This window comes from Pinus tabuliformis, chromosome 1_2, assembly GCF_031772625.1.
Source record: "Pinus tabuliformis cultivar Carrire ecotype Pingquan chromosome 1_2, CPIR1, whole genome shotgun sequence".
Classification (NCBI taxonomy): Eukaryota; Viridiplantae; Streptophyta; class Pinopsida; order Pinales; family Pinaceae; genus Pinus; species Pinus tabuliformis.
Genome location: NC_142298.1, coordinates 520,553,096 through 520,574,324, shown reverse-complemented (window position 1 = coordinate 520,574,324; position 21,229 = coordinate 520,553,096). Strand labels below are relative to the sequence as shown.

Below are 21,229 nucleotides of genomic sequence, written 5' to 3'. Positions count from 1 at the left end.
TTGGCACTTCTACACATCGTTTGTTGTCAGTTGGGGCAAGACTTAACTTGGATTATCAACAACTCTGGAAACACGAGTATTGTTTTTGTCCATAAAGGGAAAATCTCGATTCAATGATGTGGGCCTTGATACAAAATATAAGTGCTTGGAAGTTGATGTCCCAAACTTGCTGACATATAAATCATCACCCCTCTCAGCTATACACATATTGTTTTAAATATTTGGCAATATCCAACTTCAAGCAACCCCATTTTTAGGGCATGGGGTAAATAACGGTGTTAATTCGTGGCGGATAAATTTGTTAATTAGTGTGGATATATACTCCAAAAATTCTGAATATTGAATGGGGAGGTTAAGGAATTCTACCCATAAAGAACATTAGAATTATAAGGCTTCTTTAGCTAAGGAATGTTCACGCCTTTCAACAAAAGCAACTAAGGTGTTCTAACACATACAACAAGAAATCACTTCATCACAATAGTTTTCTTCAACAAATGTAAATTGATAAAATTCCTTAATTAGACTTTAAGTACCCATATAAATCCAACCACAGGTTTCCCAAACCTCCTTCGTTGAGGCCTTAATCACAAATCCAAGAAGGATAAGCATGACAAATGCTCAAGCAATGTGTGCTTCTCAAATTAACATAGACCGCAATATATTGATAATCTTAAATATCAACAAAAAAAAGTATCTCAAAGAATTCCATTACTTCGTAGGCGACTTGAAGTAGCAATAAGAATACTATATTTTTTTTGTAAGCTTGGCATGACTACATCTTCATCATATCCAATATATCACCCCGATCGGGGCGGGGAATTGAACCAATGACTTCACGTCAAAAAATGTCTTAACAAAGCATTCGATCACCGTTTATCCAAAACCCCATAGATAATAAAAATACTATATTAACCACCTCCTTAATTACCAATTCATTATATAATTTCCACGTAATAATATTAGAAAACAAGTTAAACATTTAACAACAAAAAATATATTAGAAAACTAAAAATAATATTAAAAAACAAACCAACCATTTTAACAAATCCTTGTTACATCTGGTTACCTTATGACATGATTAGAAAGGTCACATCACCCAATACATATAAAGACCATACCAACCCCAAAAAAAACAAGGAAAAGTTTTATTAAAGCAATACCACATTACCAACATGATTATACATACCAAACTTTCACTTTATTAGATGAATGGTTTGCCTAGGAATCACTAATCTTATTGTGGACTCAATCCTTTTTATTATTTTTCATATTCGTTACTTCATTGAAAGAGAAATAAGCCAAGACTCAACAATCACCCCTAATGAGTATAGATTCTAAGAATGTGTAATGCCAAAACCACATCCGGAAATTAAGTATATATAAAGTTGTTATATGCTTTTAATTTATTGATATTTATGTAAAGTTAAAAGAATAAAGCAAACGGGCATTCTTTATTTATTTATATTTATATTCGAACCAATATTTTGCTGTCGACATTACGCCGTAACACTAGAGCATGTAGTCCGTCCTTTATAATAATTTAGTATTTAACTGTCTTTAAAAAAAATATTATTTAACAAATATCTTTTTCAATTTAATATCAATCAATAATTATTGATACTTACTAGTAATTTTAATAGTAGGTTTATAAAATATATTTAGAATTTTGTTAGTGTATATTTATTTATATAAATAATAATTAGATTTAATTTAAGTAGTTAAAAAGAGGAATAGTTATCTGATTGATTTATTTTTTATATATATTTTTGAAATATTTTTATATTTTATTGGAGGAATATACCTAATAAATAGTTAAAAAGAATAATGGTTATTTGATTGATTTATTTTACATTTTTTAAATATTTTTATATTTTATAATTAAGAAGAATAATGGTTGCTTGATTGATTTATTTTTCATTTTTTTAAATATTTTTTATATTTTAAATAAGGAATATGTATATTTGGATTTTTGGTAGTAAGATTCCAAACCATTACATCACAATTTATCATGTCATTGGTTAAAATTGAATTTGGGTAGAAAAGATGTCAATCATTCTTCCTAACCATTATAAATAAATCCAATTAACTTTCCCATCCATATATATATAGATGAGATTTGAGAGTTTGAAAATAATAATTGTTATGCAATTGGTGTACATTTTTCATTAAAATAACTTAACAATATTAAGTCGTAAATGTGTCTTACTATTTGGAAGAATACAATATTAAGTCGTAAATGTGTCTTACTATTTGGAAGAATACTAAATTAACATTCTTTTAGGGTGGTTCACAGAATTGAATTTGGGTAGAAAAAATGTCAATCATTCTTCCTAACCACTATAAATAAATCCAATTATCTTTCCCCATATATATATATATATATATATATAAATATAGATGAGATTCAATTGAGATTTTCCAATAATAATAACTTATGCAATTGGTGTACATTTTTCATTAAAATAACTTAACAATATTAAGTCGTAAATGTGTCTTACTATTTGGAAGAATACTAAATTAACATTTGTTCACAAACAAGAGTTGCTATCAACTTAAAAGGATCTACTTAAACTAGCAAGGCCTAACCCCAAGGGTGTTGAGGAGATTTGACCCCATGACCTCCCAATAGGCAAAGTACTTAATAATAGAACTCAACCAACTGAACTATTACCTTCAGGGCTCTTATAAAGTGATCTATACAATTATCGAAATTATTACCTTCCCATAATTAGCATGATGCTCTAAACAACTTAGCTAATGGGCCAATTAGAATACTAAATTAACAGGTTAGCTTAATAATAATATATTTTAAAATTTTTCTATATAAATATGAAATCAATAAAATAAGTTTATACAAAATCAATTATCATATTTAAATGAAATAATTATGATATATATTTTAGCTTTAAGAAATCGCTACCAAGGATATTTAAGTTGCCAAAATCGCCTGGGGATAGCTTAGGCCAGACCAACCCTTAACATGACTGGATTTTTGCCCATTTAGACATCTAAGCTGTCAAAATCACCTAAAGATTGTCTGGTCCACACCAACCCTTAACATGACTAGAATTTTGCCTATTAATTAGTGACCTTCACATTACTGAGTGATTTAACAATACACCCATCATCATTTATTCTATGCTCACTGAACTTGAAATATTTATAATATTAATCATATATTTATTAAATCATTATATTTTTTTATAAAATCATTGAAATTTTTTATTCAAAATTAATTATCATATTTAAATGAAATAATTATAATATATTTTCAATTAATATTGATTTTTGAGAGAGATAAAAGTAAAATAAAGGAGGATGCTTTTCTTTTTCTCTGCTTAGGAAGCTTTGTTATTAAGTATATCATATTCAAGTATTGAAAAGCAAAGGATCAATTCTCCAACCAATACTTCCACCCTGGGCATTGACGTGCACAACCAGAAAAGGAGAAACAAAAAAGCATGTGCTTTGAAGGTTTGCCTTGTCAAATAGTCAACGCTGGCTGTTTTGCTTTTAGGCCGGCCTACAGGTTTGCTGAGGTCTTGTCTTCATCTTTCTAGATTTTAATATATATCTCTAGTTTTGATATATCCTCTGACCATGCCAATTTTTGATGTGTCCTTTTCAGATCAAAGTGTGTGAATGCTTTCGGCAAAAAAAATTATTGTTTTTATAAAAACTATATTTGAAGGAGTTGAGCTCAATAGATGTATATATTATATTTTGGCTGCGGCTAGTTCAAATTTTTGGAGATATATTTTATTGGGTAAAAATTTTTTTATTAATTTTATTTGATAATGAAAAAAATATTTATAATTATATGTTTTTCTTCTTAGGAAAAAGTCTAATTTTATTAGTGAAAATAAAATCACATATCACATTTTTAAAGATTCATAACATCATCAAGTGCATGGCTGATGATAGGTTGAAACATAATAAAAAGCAAACTAATATATAAAAGGAGAGAAAAACATAGGCTTTTCTCCCTTTCTTTTTTTCCACCTTGGGCCATTCCCCTTGGGATGGCAAAGAAGAGACAAGTGCACGGTGGTTGTCAGGACCAGGCCCTGCATTGTCCTTGTCTGAATCCGAAGTATCTGATGTGTGGGTATAAACTTTATACCCATTGGTTTCCATAGCTTCTGGCATGGATGCTATTTGTACCTGATTGTCCTGAGTTCCCTTGGGTTCCTGAGCGAACTCCCCTTGTTTTTCTGGTACTTGTGATGTCTGATTGATCCCGGGTTGTGTGGATTCCTCCTCGGCGTCGTGTTCCTCCACTTCTTGTTGGGGTGGATGGAAATTCCATCCTTTTGGTTGCTTCCCATTCTTCTTCCTTGCTTCTCTGGTTCTTATGATGTTTGATTGATCCTGGGTTGTGGGGATTCCTCCTCAGCTTCGTGTTCCTCCACTTCCTGTTGGGGTGGATGAAAATTCCACCCTTTTGGCTGCTTCTCATTCTTCTTCCTTCTGACGTTGTCTTTTTTAGCTTCCGGGCATATATTTTGAAGATGCTCTGTTTGTTTGCAGATTCTACATTTGAAAGCTGTGTTTTCATAGTCAACAGTTTGAGTCCAATTCATCTGCTTGTGGATAGTTGAATACGGTCCAGCAAGCCTTTGTTAAGGTCAACATCCACACAAATCCGGGCATGTGTATAGATCCTTTCATAAGGTGCAGAAAGCAAAATAAAAGAAACTACGAGTAAAAAAAAGTCGTGCTTTTAAATACATAATTTGAAAACTAACAATTAGGATCTTTTGTAATTGGATTGTTTCATGACATTTTTTTTTTTGTAAGTTTGGTAGGACTCTCCAATTTTCGAATTTACATGTCCATTATTCACCCCGGGAGGGTAGCACAAGATTCAATCCCAAGATCTCTGGTTTGGCCATCCCCACTTGAGCTACCCTAGACACACTGATTATTTCATGGCATTGCAAGTGAAAATTCAGTAAGAAAAAGTAAACAAAAATCAAGAAAAAAAAATAATAATATAGATGATATAATTTATAAGTAAGCAATTAAGAAAAATTTATCATTTTATAATATCAATATTTATTTAACAAAATTAAATAAAATTTAAATGTAATATTTTATTATATACATAGATCAAATAAGTAATTTTGAGACACCATCATGCTTTTAATTTTTATGATACATAAATGCATCATGACTAATTAAGACGGAAGAAAAATGACACTTCTTTGTGGTTTTATCCATTGGGAATAAATTTTAAATCTAATTGTATGACTCAATTGTCAATTTAGATATAAATATTTTTTTATATTGTAAGTTATGGTTGGATTATTTATTTATTTTTATTTTTTTGGTTGAAAAATATTTGAGTGGACTAAAAATTAGGAACAATGAGGTTGTTATCATTTAACTAAGTTATATTACATATTATTGTCTATAAGGTAACACTAATGAAAATGAGGTTAAAGGTGTATTTATTCTATGAGGTTGTTAGTACTTAACTAAGTTATATTACACATTATTGTTTATAAGGCAGCACTAATGACTAGCACACTGTTAAACGTGTATTTATTCTAATAACATCTAAGAGCATGTATTTTAAAGATGAAAAAATTAAGTCACAATTGACATATCTCACAAAGGGGAAGAGCAACCCATGAGAATTTGAACATTAGTGTTATTGTTAGACTTTATGTGGACAAAATTATAAAGTTATTAGACTAAGAGTCATGGGGGTGGACTTTGATCCACTCATGAGTGTGTGTGGGTAGTAGTGTGTGGGCAATGCTATACATCCTCACATGTTCCTTGATTTTAAGGGATTTGAGAATAGACTTTGATCCACTTATACATGTGCAAATAATGCTATGTTATATGATATGTTTGACTACAACTTAATTGAACAATAAATTGAAATATATAACCATTTTTTTAATTTATTTATCTTTTTTCCTTGTGTTTGTTTTAGAAGATAACAAAACTTATTATAGTTTAGTTATATAATTGGTTGTTGCTAATGAATGTCGGTTGAGACAATTTTTCATAAAATATAATTCTACCATTACAACCTATTTAAACAATAAATTGAAATATATTATCCTGTTTATTTGTTATATATAGATTTTTTTTTTTTTTAAACTAAAATACTTCATATTACTTTATGAATTTAGAGATACATCATATACCAACTAACACCCATAGGGAGGAAACAAATCTCGACCTTTGATGCCAAATGACTAATGTAAATTGATGACACCAGACACATAGACCACGATACATATATCAACTAGGAAGCCATCAAAATTTAGGACTAATGGCCGAGAAGAGAAGCCAGAGCACAAGCCATAGGCCCCACATCGCAAACACATAGATAAACAAAGAGTGGTGAACCATACACCAAAAAGAGTTAACCATCAACCGACAAGGAGAATTCAACATTATCTAGCATGAGGAGTAGCTACTTGCACATCCCATACACACATCTTCTAGCGAAAAAATATAATACCAACCCCAACACGCCTCAGGAACAAAATTCAAGCATAGGGCTTGAGACCTGAGATCAAAGGAAAAACTTAGAAACACACAACCACGAACCGCATATGTTGTCGTCATCCATCAAAAGGAAAAGCCATCACTTGGCCTTAAACCAACCAAAACAACCATTGGGTGAGGCCAAGAAGAAACCCACCAGCACCACCACATGCTATTCATTTTTAGAAGAGGAAATATAGGTCGGGGCTCGAGCACTTGAGCCAAGAGGGTCCAATTGCTCTCCCCCATTAGAATCACAAGCTATGTGGCTCTCAACATGCATCAGACGACCCTCAATCTTGTCCACACAAAACCTCGGGTTCCTCAACATTCTCTTTACATCCTCTATAGATGCGAAGATATTATATTTTTCCACCTGCTTGTCCGTCAACACTAGCCCCAAAGCATTTTCATTTTCCAATGGAGCACGACTGAGTTCAAATATTGCTTTCACCTTCCCTTGGTGTTGCCAAGATTTGGAACCCACACTCACATGTCTTCAAGTAATTTTGGGTTTGAGAGAGAATGTCTCTCTTCGCCCGCTTTTATCTCTAATTCACGAATCTCCTGATTGGTTTCCGGAGGAATAACATTAAAATAAGCCAACATGGAGTCATGGGCAAAAAACTTACCCCTGCCCTAGTTGAGATCTTTCGCCTCCACTCCTCTTGCTTCTTATGTACAATAAATTTTTAAGTTTTTTTTGGAAGGTAATAAAACTTTTCATAACTTATTTGTCAAATGATAATGGGAATAGCTATAACTTATTTTTCAAATGATAATGAGAAAGTTGTTCATAGTAACACCTAGATTGGAAATATCTATATTTCTTAAATTTTAATACGATATAATTTTAAGCTCACAACTTAAACCATAAATTAAAATATTATATATATACTATTTTGATGAGTTAACTTTAAATTTCATGATTTTTCATATCATATAATTTTAAGCGTACAACCAATTGAAATATATAATATTTTTTTTAGTAAAATAAATAACTTTTATATATAATATTTTTATTAGTAAAATAAATACTTTATATATATTATTTTGATTAGCTAGTTTTTTTATTTTCCAAAATGTAAAAGGTCCTATAATAATTTAGCTGTCCACTAATTGCAAGAATAGTTTTATTTAATGTTATGAATGAATATGAATTTATTCATCATTATTTTTTAAGGAAAACTATGTGGCCTAACATGATTTTGCTAGTAATTCACAACAAAGCATACCATTAATTGTTACTAGGATCTTTTGAATTTCACCCTATTAACTTATTTTTTACATTAAAAAAAAGATTTTAAACTCATAATGAATGTTTATAAATCTTATTTCAAAATAAAAATAATTTCAATTTATATATTATTTGATTAGTTAAAAAACTAATATTATTTATAATATTAAATAAATTTAATAAATTAAAAAAATTAAAAAAATCTTGTCTAGACAATGAATCACACTGAATGATGTGAATTTTGTCGAAAATTTTCTTACTTTTCATAATCTACCGACATGTTTGTCTTTTTTGAATTTGCAAATAATGTTTATTTAATTTAAAAACACTTATATTTATATATTTTCAAATATATAAATAGAGTTAATAAATTTAAAATATATATATATATATAACCAAACCAGAGAGTGAAAAACGTGGATTTAATATAAACGGAAAGTGAGTTTGAATTCTAAACTTGACCCGCTAAAAATCAAAATCCGTGTAGCATCTGATGACTTAGGGCTGGACAACCCAGTATACAGACATTATCACTAAAACACAGATAAGCCCATTTGCGCCACATGATACCTCTACGACGAACAAATTCGAAGACGGTGGGGATGGATAATTTACAAGAATTCCAAATTTAAAAAGGAAATTAAAAGTATAAAGTCATAAATTCTCTTCTATGAAATATACTGCGCGCGAGAAAAGGGCGAAGCCTTCAACAGACAATGTTATGTTTATATTTGTATGATCGCCATTAAATTTTCTCGTTGGGCAAACCCGAATTTCTCTACAGTCTGTATTGGTGTTTTTTCGTTTACGAGAACCTGAACCTAAATGGGGTGTGCATCTTCAAAACATCTGGAAACTGTACTCAAGGCCGAAGGATTCGACAGGCTTTCACTTTCACATTCCCCGCTTAAGCAGAAGAAAAAGAAGAAGAATAACATTCACAATCATCACGTTGCACTCACATCGTCCACTTATGGGCTCTTCAATCCAGAGGCCCTTGAATCCAGCACGCAGCAAGAAAAGGCACCGCAGAGAGGTAACATTTCTGATTTACCCACAAACCCAGTTTATGAAAAGCTGAAGAAATTTGATTTAAATACCGAGTCTGGTCCTCAATCATGGTTGGAAGTTAGCAAAGTGCTGGACGATCTGAAGCCTGCGTTGGAGGAGGAGAAGAAAAGTAATAAGAAGGAGAACCCATCGAGGAATGGAGATGGGGGATCTGAGACTATTGATGCATCATGGGACGTTGTGGAGAGGGATGGGGAAGTCATTCAGCCTGGCAGGGTCAGTGTTGAGAGGAAAACCCAGGTTTTTGATAGTAGAAATATTAAATTCCACACACTTGAAGAATTGGATGCTAAGATTGGCAGGGCTGATGAGAAGGTTGCTAGTAGTCCTGTGAAACATCGTTTGCAGAAAAATCCAAGTGGGAATTTCATAGAATCCAGCAGCAAAGTGTTGGACAATCTGAAGCCCGCGTTGGAGAAGGAACAGAAGAACTATAAGGAGAACCCGGGGAGGAATAGAGATGGGGAATCTGAGATTTTCGATGCATCATGGGATGTTGTGGAGAGAGATGGGGAATTCATTCAGCCTGGTAAAGTGGGTTCTGATAGGAAAAGCCGGTTTTTTGATGGTAAAGATATTAAATTCCATACACTGGAAGAATTGGATGCTAAGATCGGCAGGGCCGATGAGAAGAAGGTTGGTAGCCCCATGAAAGATAGTTTGCAGAAGAACCGAAGTGGGGATTTGATACAATCCAGCCTGCTCATTGATAGGAATGCTGGGGGTTCTGCTAGTCAGAAAAAAATCCAGGGATCCAATCTGTATTTGGATGACAAGGCCAATTCTAGGGATGAATTCTCAATGAAGCTTAATGGTAATCTTTATGATCCCGAGCTTCTTTCTTCCACATTGAAGAATCTCTCTGAGGATGATTGGAATGCTGTTAGAAACAAGGAGTCCGCAGAAGGGAAGCTTGGACATAGTGGGGATAGTCAAATGGCAGGAAATGCAACAGATAAGGGGTCCCCAGATAAAGCTCTTCAAGGTAATAGAAATCCTCTTGACAGCTTCGAGGAAAAATGCCCACCTGGTGGTGAGAAGGCAGTGGTACTGTACACTACAACACTACGAGGTATCAGGAAGACTTATGAGGATTGCAACAATGTGAGATCTGTGCTTGAGAGCTTTGGGGTCTGTATTGATGAGAGGGATGTGTCTATGCATCTAGATTTCAGGACTGAGCTGAAGGAGTTGATGGGGAAGCCTGTTTCAGTACCGAGATTGTTCATCAAGGGCAGGTATATTGGTGGTGCAGACGAAGTGTTGCAGCTTCATGAAGATGGTAAGCTGGATGGGCTTCTCGCAGGGCTTTCAACTGATAGGGCAGGCAAGGTTTGTGATGGCTGCGGTGGGATGAGATTTGTGCCCTGTTTAGAGTGCAGTGGAAGCTGTAAGCTTGTCCAGGATCAAAATGTTGTTGTGAGGTGTCCACACTGCAATGAGAATGGATTGATACAATGCCCCATATGCTCTGCTGATGCAATATATTGATAATCCTTAAAATCCTAGATTGGCAAACTCATCGGCTGATTGTGTTCGGATCATATCGGATGCTGACAGCCTTTGAGTGGGTTGAGCCTTTGCGCAGCAGGCCTGCCGCCTGATTAAGTTGCACATTATAGTTCTGCTCTAAATTTCTAATAGTGGCTTGATACCTTGTTTTTTATTTTTCTATTCTATTTACGATTGGAGTTCTGCAATTGACAACAATTTGAGTATGGAGAAATTCTGAAGCCTAGACCTCAGGTAGCTGCAACAGGGGTTGTCTTATCAATACCTTTCAGAGTGATTAGCAGCCATTGAAAGAGTCTGGCTTAGCTAACAAGGAGGAGTTTGGGTAGCAGCTTCACTTGATTATGGGTAAGCATTTGTTTCGTAAATGTCTCTAATTGTGTGCTCTGAAAGGAGATAATGGTGATTATGAAGATCTCAAAGGATTTGTGGTAAAAACTCTATTGAGTATAATTGTAATTAAATGTGACAAAATCAATGCAAAAGGGCGTGGATTGCCACCTTCCTTTTCTTTTTCTGTAGGTAAACCTGCATGCTTCTGGGATTCACGACTGCACCTTATTATTCAGACATGATAAATGAAATAGATATGGAAGTTTTCTTGGTACTAGCCTTGTTTTATCATCATTCAAGGCCACTCTTCAGGGCAGTTCTATGTATGGCTTTATGTAGTCTATCAATATGAAGTATACATCTTTCTGCACCAGGATGTTTGATGATGTGGTTGAGTAGGATGTTTATTTAATTTGTTGTGCAATCTTTCTTGGGTTTGCAAAAATTATTTACTATTACAAACTGTATAACTGTTGTTTGGGTTGTCAGCATTTTTCTTTTAGAAGAAAACATTATTCAAATACAAGCATTTTTTTTCCTTCTGAAGTTTGATAAACAGGCAGGTTATTGATGGTATATCTAAAGCTGTCGAGGGATAAGTCAGATTATGATATCAATTGTTGGGAGACTATTTCATTGATCAGATCTTGGACATCAAAGCTAGAAGTGGAATTCTTTCCAGGAGAAAGGTACGATTAGGAATCCTAAATTAAGAAAATATTTTTAAGTTTGTCAAAACACAGAAGACACGACATTGCACTAAGCATCACAGTGAATCTGAAACTATAATGTGAAACAACAGAGATGAAAACATTATCTTATATTTTTGGGTTCGTCTTTTTCTGTTGCAAACTTGCATCATCAGGAAAATTAGGACATTGATGTAAGTTACCCTCTCATATATTCAGAGTTCCTTGGTCGTGATTGAGATTTTTATTAGTCAATTGAAATTCAACCTGGCTTTGAAATACCTAGTTCTTTTCCGAGGGGCTTTGAAATACCTAGTTAAGGATGCAGCATGTCAATTTCAAGAACAAGGTAGACATTAGCCAAAATTTGCATCATTTGAAGATCAGTACTGCAGGTGACCCCATGATAATGTCAGCTTACTATATAACCCCACTTAATATATTTGCGGTCCAAAAGGGGCCACTGCAACTTATCTATAATCTAAAGAGGTTCCAGTGCCATTGACCTAGACATATATGTTGTTATATCGTTGTTTTATAACTCTACTGTGTTTTACCGAAGATCACTTGTAGTTGGGAAAACCTGAAACTACTTGTCTAATGCTATTTTGTCTTTGCATTGTAACAAATATTACTGAAGCTAATCATGAATTGTATTAAAATCCATAACTTTGTTGCAGTTGCAGTAATATTTGCAAAATTAACTAAGAATTATATAAGGACTGCCTTCTTATATTTCTACTGTAACCTGATTAACAGGGCTCTTAATCCATTCAACTTATTTTCTTCTAGGAAACATGTGTTCCTTTAGGTTATCGCTTTTGGTTGATGGGACTCTGTAATATCAATGCATGGCTTTATTCATGCATTTTAGTTTTTTTTTTTTTCATTTCATTTTTTGTTAAATAATATAATTACTTCTGATGGAAAAGGCTTGTTTCCTCAGCGTTAACCATAAATGTGACAGTTGCAAACTAGAATTCTACAAAGAACTTATGTTGTCTGCATATCATAGCTTCAGTTTTATCTAACATTATAATAATTCTCACAGTTGTATTCCAATCTCAAGTGGGATACATAATAAGACGATTACTTCTAGCTAATATTTTTTAGTTTGATTCTAGGTTGGTGAGAACCAGGGTTCAATTGCACGCCACGCATTTGTTAGGTGCACATGTTTTGGCATAGCTTAGGTGAAACACACACCAGCAGCTTTTCTTATCTCTAATACCGAAAAGGGCCCCAGCGATTTGGGAAATTCTGTTCGCAGTAGTCTAACGTTTAGACGTTTTTGTTCTTTCCTGGGCAACTTTTCTGGTCAATTTTCACTGAAGTTTGGCCGGGAATTTTTGGTAACTTTATAGAATCTTCAGTTTCCGTGATATAATTTACAGAAATTGAGTGTCCCTGAAGTTTTTTCAGAAAGCTAAATCCATTTATACACTCAAAAACTCATATTAAACAATTTAAATTGACAGTATTACCAAAAATAATCATATGATTAGATTGCTTCATTTTGTAATTACATGGATGCATATTTCTATTTATCGCGCACTGCCCGTAAGTAGGTGGTCGCACTCCCGATTAATATTTTTTTCTCGAGCTGATTTGTGCACATTGCAAACATACAGAATTAAGTTTAGGTGACTACATAGGTCAACCCTTCTTGTAAAGTGACCATGGAAGAGTTCACAGTGCAGTACAAATAAGTATATTTGCTCACAGATATTGATAAGAGCAATCTTCCTATCTCAGATTCCCACATAAGCTACAGCGCTGCACGGGTAACATCTCATTCTAGTGACATCATATTTGTTGAGTAACCAAGAGATGAAATTAATAAACATAAACTAGCAATATACACAAATCACACATAGGATTTATCTTAAAATCCCCATCTGAAAAAACCAGCCAGCCATGAAACTTCGATTAACATTTAACCAAATCTGGGCTCAATCAATGTAGCTTATTATCATGTTGTATGGCCCAATGCAAAGGTTCATTACTTCATTTATATCTTCCTAGAGATTTTTAGACTAAAAACCAATTCACAGTGATATAAGTCAGGATAATGGAAGTTATAGATAATGTGCCTGTTCAGAGTAAAATTACTTTTTTTATAAATTCTCTTTGGCTAAGCTGTTGTGCTATTGGAGATGAATTTATGCCAACAAAGTCACCCAGAACTTACACCTGACCACATCTGCACCCTTTCTAGGGGTTTCGAAGCCGAGTCTATGCCCCTGATGGCCTCTCTGCTTGTCACTGGACCACACTCCAATGGGCCTGCTCAGAATTCTGTTAAGTGATAAACCTGCTATGATTGACTCTTCAATACTCTAAGAAGATACCTTTTATTTCCAACAGTATTATTTATCCTAGAAACTCTCTCTGTAAAAAAGTCAAGACTTTCAAGAATGATAAAGTAACTCTTATCTACATTGAAAGAATTTATCTTGTTCTACTCGGAAATTTTCTTTAAAGTTTGAGTAGTCTCATTTACTCTAAATGCGAGGGACTGTAAAATGGCTCTAATTCTATCTGTTGTAAATGCATAGGTGAACTCTCCACGTTAGTGATTAAATTTTATAATCTAAAAAACACTCTCTGGAGTTGAATAGCTTTTCAGGGAATGCTCAGCTGAGGGCAGATTCTTGCAGATGGGTTATTTTTATTCAAGACTCAGGGTTTTTGGGTTATAGAATGCCTGATGAGGCATTTTAGTTTATGAGGTCTTCAATGATTAAAAATAGTAGACCAGATATGTTGAATTTTGTACGATGTAAAGAAATTTCTGCATGACTGGTCATACAATTTATAGTATAAATGCATCTGAATTGGACCTTGACAGGTGGTCCCTCATTTCAAATGCAACCACAAAATCTTTGGGACTGATATGGGTTCAATGTGTGGCTTTCAGGCTTTATGTTTCAGACTATACTTTCATAATTTGGATGAAAGCTTCTCCATGGACCCACTGTTATATCTTTATAATCTGTAACATTACTTTGATTTTTGTTTTATCTAAACCTCGTTCGGAATCCTGCATAAACATCACTTTCTACTCAGTTGGAACTAGTCATTTTCAAATTCGCTTATCTTGTATGTGTAAGAAATGAAAATATGGAACAAGTACACGAGATTCTGTTTTGGGGTCACCTTTTTTAAGCAAACCTTGTGACTTTCCTCTAAATATTATTGAATTATGAAAAAAAAATCGTAGTCATATGACTTTGGCAAAGTTAAATTCTAAGAGTTTAATATGAAAACCAAAAACGTTTACATGAATTTCAAAGAGAAAAATTCAAAATTACAGAGTAATTTATTTTAATCAAGTTTTTTGCAGTTTAATGTTATAAATAATTTTAATTATTATTTTTTAAATAAAATAGAGAGACACCTAGTTATTAGTGTGTGGTTGTTTCAAAGAAGATTAAATAATATCTAGAAATCTATTCATAATTGTAAGTTGTTTAACTATCAGTTTTGATGTAAGTTGTTTAACTATCAGTTTATCAAAGATAGAATCCGCTTGAGCTAGCTATCTATGATTGCTCATAATAAAATGTAAAGAAGAAAAGAAAGATGACCATACCCAATCCAATGGTCAGCCAGAGTTGGATGGGCATTGCTCTTCTGTTCATACATCTGTTGGCTGTCTTCTCTTCTTGTTGTGCATAGGTTGGATCTTTTCCTTAGAATTAATTGGGTTGGGTTGAGTTGAGTGCCTATTGGCTCCCCTTTCCTGGATTTTTTGCTTCTTTAGAGACTTGGGTGATTGAGAAGGCAATGCCAAATACTATTGGTTTTAACACTGTACAATTAATTGTTACAAATAGATTCTTAATAGAAATATAAAAATGCAATAGCATGCGTGCACACACACACACACAATTATTTACCTTGGAAACTAAAAACCAGGAGAGCCAGAAAGATTTTTCAGTGTATTATTTCTTTACAATTTTACAATATAATATGTATATCTCACAGCGTCCACGAACCCCCAATCCATTGACCTTGGATTATACTACAACTATATTTCGTTAACTGGAATTACACTACCATGGACCACAAAATTGTCATAAAACTGCTAAAGGTGGAAACTATATCGAGAAAAACCACTCAATGAAAACCTCTTGATGAAAACCCATTTACAAAAACCTATTGGTGAATTTTGCTTAACGACACCCTTAGGGTCTCCATATGCGAGCTATTGCCCCTCTTGCAACCCACTCGCTACCCCAATGCAATGAATCATACGTAGGGCCAGTCATGCAAAGGATATAACACATACCTAACAAACACAACCTTGCACATGGTTTCAAAATTTTTCTCGAATATTCTAATTATATGCATGATATCTTCATCGTCAACCTTGGTATTCACTAATGCCCAAGCAATGAGAGCCTTTACCATCCTATAGTTCATAACAATTTTAGAAAGAATTGTTTCTCTTGTGCAAGAATGAGTTAGTTCCATGACCCACCCTTGACTTCCTCCAAAATCTTTGCTTTTGAGAGGCTTTGCCTCTTCTTATGTACTTCCTTCTCCTGTTTCTCCACTTCTTGTTTACCCCCCTTATAAGCATTTGTCCTAAAAAGAAATTTGCCTCCCAAGTTTCCCCAACAACTCATGGTGGATGAGTGAGGTGAGCTAAGGAGGTTGCTCTGCCAACCTTTCGACCTTTCCTTTTCCCCTCCCTTCCATCTCTACTAACTCCATGCACCATATGATCCCAACCTCCCAAAGCACTCCATAGGACTAGTATTAGCCTAGAAAATCTTTGAAGCAAGAGCAATATCAAACCAAGGTGCTAAGGCTCAACCTCCACCACCTTTGTTCCTTTGTCTACTCACGAAGGGACAAAAATCCTCCTCCCACACCAAAGCCAATGCTTGAACTAAAGAGACCAAAATAATATCACAAGGAGGGATGAGCTACCAACAATATAGTAAATTGATTGAGGAATGTAGACATGTTCACCTCGCCATCCTTTGTCTCTCCTTTTGACAAAAGGGTTAAGAAGCTCTTCACCACTATCAACCAACCAACTTAGGGAGGAGTTGCTCTCTCAACCTTTAAGGATATCATGTTACTCCTTCCTCCATTACCCCACCGCTCAGAATGATGGTGGGCATTGTCACAAGCTTGTTCTTAAATTCTACTTCGTTGAAACTAGGTATTCATTGTCCATCATGAGCAGTAGAACCTTACATCTCCTTCAAGTACCATTACAACAGTGAATCAAGCCAAGGCATGCAGGCTCCCACTCCTCCCATCATTCTCCTCTTCCTCACATTGGGTAGACACTTCCCAAACCACATGTTGCAATGAATGGGAGGGCGTGCTAATTAAAATAGCACATGCATGTCACATTTGGACTATCACATCCCATTTGGATGGTTGAGTTTTATATTTTATTAAGAATAAAAATATTGTTTTTTTATAAAGAAATATATTACTCTATTAAGTGTTGAATTCCTATTATATTCATATCTATAAATATGTAGAAAACAATTACTATGCATTGAGAACATGTACTAAATTAATGTCATGAATTCTATTGTAAAGGGAACTATATAGCTTCCCATTTTTTTTCAAAGATAAATATATATGACTATATTAAACCTTGAGTTACTAATAAAGACAAATATATGACTATATTAAGCCTTGATTTCCCATCTTATTGGGAACATGTACTAGAATAATTAGTTGATGTCATGAACCCTATTGTAAAGGGAAATACGTAACTAGGCTTTAGTAACATTAATGCATTGTGACGAGATATGCATTTTTAAAAGAAACATGCCATATATGAGTGTTTTCTTTCATGATATTCCTACCATAAACATGAAATTGCTTTCATGATATGCCTAACCAAGTGGTCTATTTCTATAGTGAGGAGCTAAGCTATAAAGAACAAACACACAATATTAGGGAGCTTAGGTTGTGCGAGAAGACGTGGTAAACCTTCTTAGTAATGAAGCCCGAGTAACAAAAGTCATGTGAAGATGTGTTAAACCTTCTTAATAATGAAGCTTAAAGTGTTGATATTAATTGAGATTTATACATGTTACATAGTTTGTTGTATTGTTGGTTTTTGGCCTTAAAATTTGTTTTATTTTGGTAGTTTTCACGGGATGTTTCATTGCAATCTTTGTTATAGGTATGTTTCGTTGTTTTTCATTATGTAGTCATAGTCTAGTAATTAAAATTTTAGTAAATAAAGGACTTTTAAAAATTTAGGTAAGTTAATTCCTTATGGATTGCTAATTAAAATTGAATTTGTAAATGCCCATGGGTTTTGGATTGACGGTGAATGAGTGCACTGTTAAGGCACGCCTTGTGATAGGTCATTGGTTCAAATCCCCTGTAGGTGCTTACTTAAAAAAAATGAATTTGTAAACAAAAACTTTGACATTGCCAAACAACCCACACTTGGCCATGCATAGAGATGTAATTTTTTTTATACTAGCTATATGCATGGATATCTTGAGGAGTTGCTACTCGGCCTAGGAAGTAGTTTACTTCAAAGTGCAGTCTTGAAGATCTCAAAGTTTTGTCACATGACTCATGTTATGCCATTTTTGGATACTTTGGATGCCTTTCGAAGTCCTAAGCCCTCATCCCAAGTTTTTAGGTATCCTTACCTAGGTTAAGCCCCGAATTGTTGGTTTCCCTTTAATTTTCTTTGCATCTAACCCCTCAAAGCACATGAACACCCTTGATTGTTTAGTCTTGCTAATGTTACTTAGTACAAAGGGTTGTTAGTGATGAGGATATGAGTTTTTACGTAAGTATGGGCACTTCTCTCTCCGTTGATATAAATCTTGAATTCTTTGACCTATTTGGAAGGTTGTGCAGGATAAAAAAAGCATACAACATAGCTTGCATAAGACTCTACAAACAGATGGAAACCTTCATTTTGTATTTAGTGCATCACATGTAGGCTTTTTCGTTTCAATCTTTGTAGTTTCTCCTTGTACCATGCTTTGGAGGTTTGCTTCTACAAAATGATGTTGGATCATGGTGTTTGAGGTCACAAACTATTTCATGAAGGGAAAGGGTTGTATATCTATTGCACGATATCCCATAGAGTTGCGCAACAACTGCTTGACATGCTCCCCTACCCATTGGTCAAGTAACACTCCATTCGTAGTTCTTTCTATGCCAACTATACATATACTGAAGTGCTTAAGGGATTATTACATCCCAATCATTTCCAAGCACAATTCTTCTTTCCCTTGTGACAAGTTTGCTTGTCTCATTTCATTAGATTATTACATAGGGCAAGTCCTAGATCAATTTCATTTGTTTTCATGATATACCATTATTGATTTTTTGTTAGAATAAGGTTTGTTGTTTTTCCTCTATTCCTTATTTTAACTCTAAAACCTCAAATTAATTGAGCACCCATAAAGGAGATACTTAGATGCCTTCCTTCCTTGAGGATCTAAGGTCAAACCTCTAAGTGCGTTGAATTGTGTGCAAACCCTCCCTTCACCTTTATTCTCTTTTGGGATTCATGATGGGAGCATTCTCTCCATTTTATTTTCTCTGTTATTCAATCCTTTCATTATGGAAGATTTTTGTCCTTTGATCTACTTCTTGATAGATGCTCTTTTCCCCCTTTCATTCCTCCTACCTCTAATTGTAGTTTCTATTGTAGAAGGTTGGGCCTTGGCATAAGGTTTTCAAGTGTTGGTAGTTTATGGAGACAAAATGCATGTTACATAGGGAGGAATAGAAGAGTTTAATCTAAGTGAGGATACACAAGATAAAAGAAATTATTATGACCTCAACTAGCATTCTACATCTGAAAACTTATAATTCCCTCTAACCTCCTTTACGGGAAGGATATTCAACATTCCGTCACTTTCATCACCTTGAATTTTAGGTGTCGAAGCCTTTCTCCCAACACCAGATCCTTGTAGACTCATCCATTATTTTAATTCATTTTTCATCCATCGCTTCTTCAATGTGTTCATAAACTAATCCTTCTCTTGGACCTATGGTTTCTCAAATCAATGTAGGATTATTCATTTTTGTGCCTCAAATGCATGTTTATTTGACTATATTATCCCAATGTAAGCATGGATATACCCCTATGTATATGCCTTGTGCTTCCACACCCTAAGTTTCCCATGGAATTCATATCCAACCATACTTTCATTTCCTGACTATGCACTAACATGGCTTCACTCATAGGCAAAAATATAAGGTTCATTTTGTAATCTCTCATGGGCAAATGTTATAACCCTCCATGTCAACCAATGAAGGGAGGGGTGGGTATCAACCTTACTTCATTTACATTATTACATCTAACACTAAGATATCCATGCCTTTTTAAAACTATTTAGGGATGGTTTTTGGGTAGCCTATTTGGAGACATAATGTGCATGGTGGCTTCATGCTTTCCTTATTAAATCCACACAAACACTTCCCTTGTGGACAACCAAACCCTCATTTGTGGAATTTTTACAATCCAAATGTATGATCAACTATTCCAAAGATAGTCCTCAAAACATAGTGTAGGGTTTAATTCTTTTATCCAATCCAACTTAGAACCCTTCCTATATTTAGTATCATATAAACTTGGCATGTGCCCCTAGTCTTATGAATCATTTGTCATGGAACCTCCCTTAATAACCAAATTTTAATATACCTCCCATTGAGGATCCTATAAGCCATATAGATGTCTTTTCCCATGTTTTTCTAGATTGTATGCCATAAAATGAGGCGATTCTTAAGCTCTTCCCTATAATTTTAATAGATGAAGTCCCAAGATGGTTTTTCCAATTATCACAAGTATCATTGACTTCCAACAAGTTCTAGGGATAATTTTAAGGATGGAAAATTATATTGAAGTCTAAAAACATTGGCGAATCTCACTAGTCCCTAATATGCAAACTATAAAATGTTTATGGATGTATTTGTAAAATTACTCAAATTTATAATGATTTTATATATACTCTCTAAACAATGTTGCTGATTTTTAATGTAAAATAATTTTATATTGTAAAATTTGGGCAAATCATTTTTATAAAATTGCAAATTGGCGAATCTCTTTTTTGAAAAATCATGGAAAATTAACACACCTGCGAATATTAGCCCTTATAATTTTCCATGCCAACAACTTGTGGATACCTTTTTCCAACACTTATACATCCATTTATCTTACAACATTGTTATCAAATCCTTGCTAACCATTGAAACCAAAGAAGAAAAAAAACTTACTTGATTATATTTGCAAGTGGTACTAGGTTTTTAAATGATGTAGACCATGTGTAGATTCCATATTATATCTCTTTGGATGGTTTACTAGCTCCTTAAGGCTAGATGCACACTTTATATTCTTCGCCATAGAGATTTATTTACTAGGAATCACGTATTCTTCACAATGGCATTGGATTAGAGCACAAAAATCTTACTTCTACCACTTCATGAATAAATAATTTAGTTATAGATAGGATTGTGTAAATAACTAACAAATAGATGCATGATGCACAAAATGCATAGAAAATTAAGGACACCAAAATAGATAAATACAAAGAAACTAAGAAATTATTAGGAAAAAAATGTTTCCTCCTTTCAAACCTAATAAACATCTAACTTTAGGCCATGATGATGATTCCCATGTCACTCAATAAAAATATTAAAAAAGAAGAAGGATGCCCAAACCGATGACTCTATCATCTTGAAACCAAATATAAGTTGGATATGTAAACAATCCCAATGAAAAATCACTATGACTCCCAAACCAAGCATCATCATATGAATAATAGTTTTGTAACCCTTGCCTCTAGACCTCAAGCATCCTTTGTTGGACTTGCACACGACATTTGTTTGCAAACCTATCAACTTAATAGGAACCCCT

General features: G+C 33.9%; 1 protein-coding gene across 1 annotated transcript; it reads left to right on the top strand.

Moving 5' to 3' along the window:
* Nucleotides 1-8,325: 8,325 nt before the first annotated feature.
* LOC149206628 (uncharacterized) lies at nt 8,326-10,937 on the top strand. Its single transcript, XM_089395501.1, has one exon. The coding sequence runs from the start codon at nt 8,573-8,575 to the stop codon at nt 10,307-10,309; it is 1,737 nt and encodes a 578-aa protein (XP_089251627.1). The 5' UTR covers nt 8,326-8,572; the 3' UTR covers nt 10,310-10,937.
* The last annotated feature ends 10,292 nt before the right edge of the window (nt 10,938-21,229 follow it).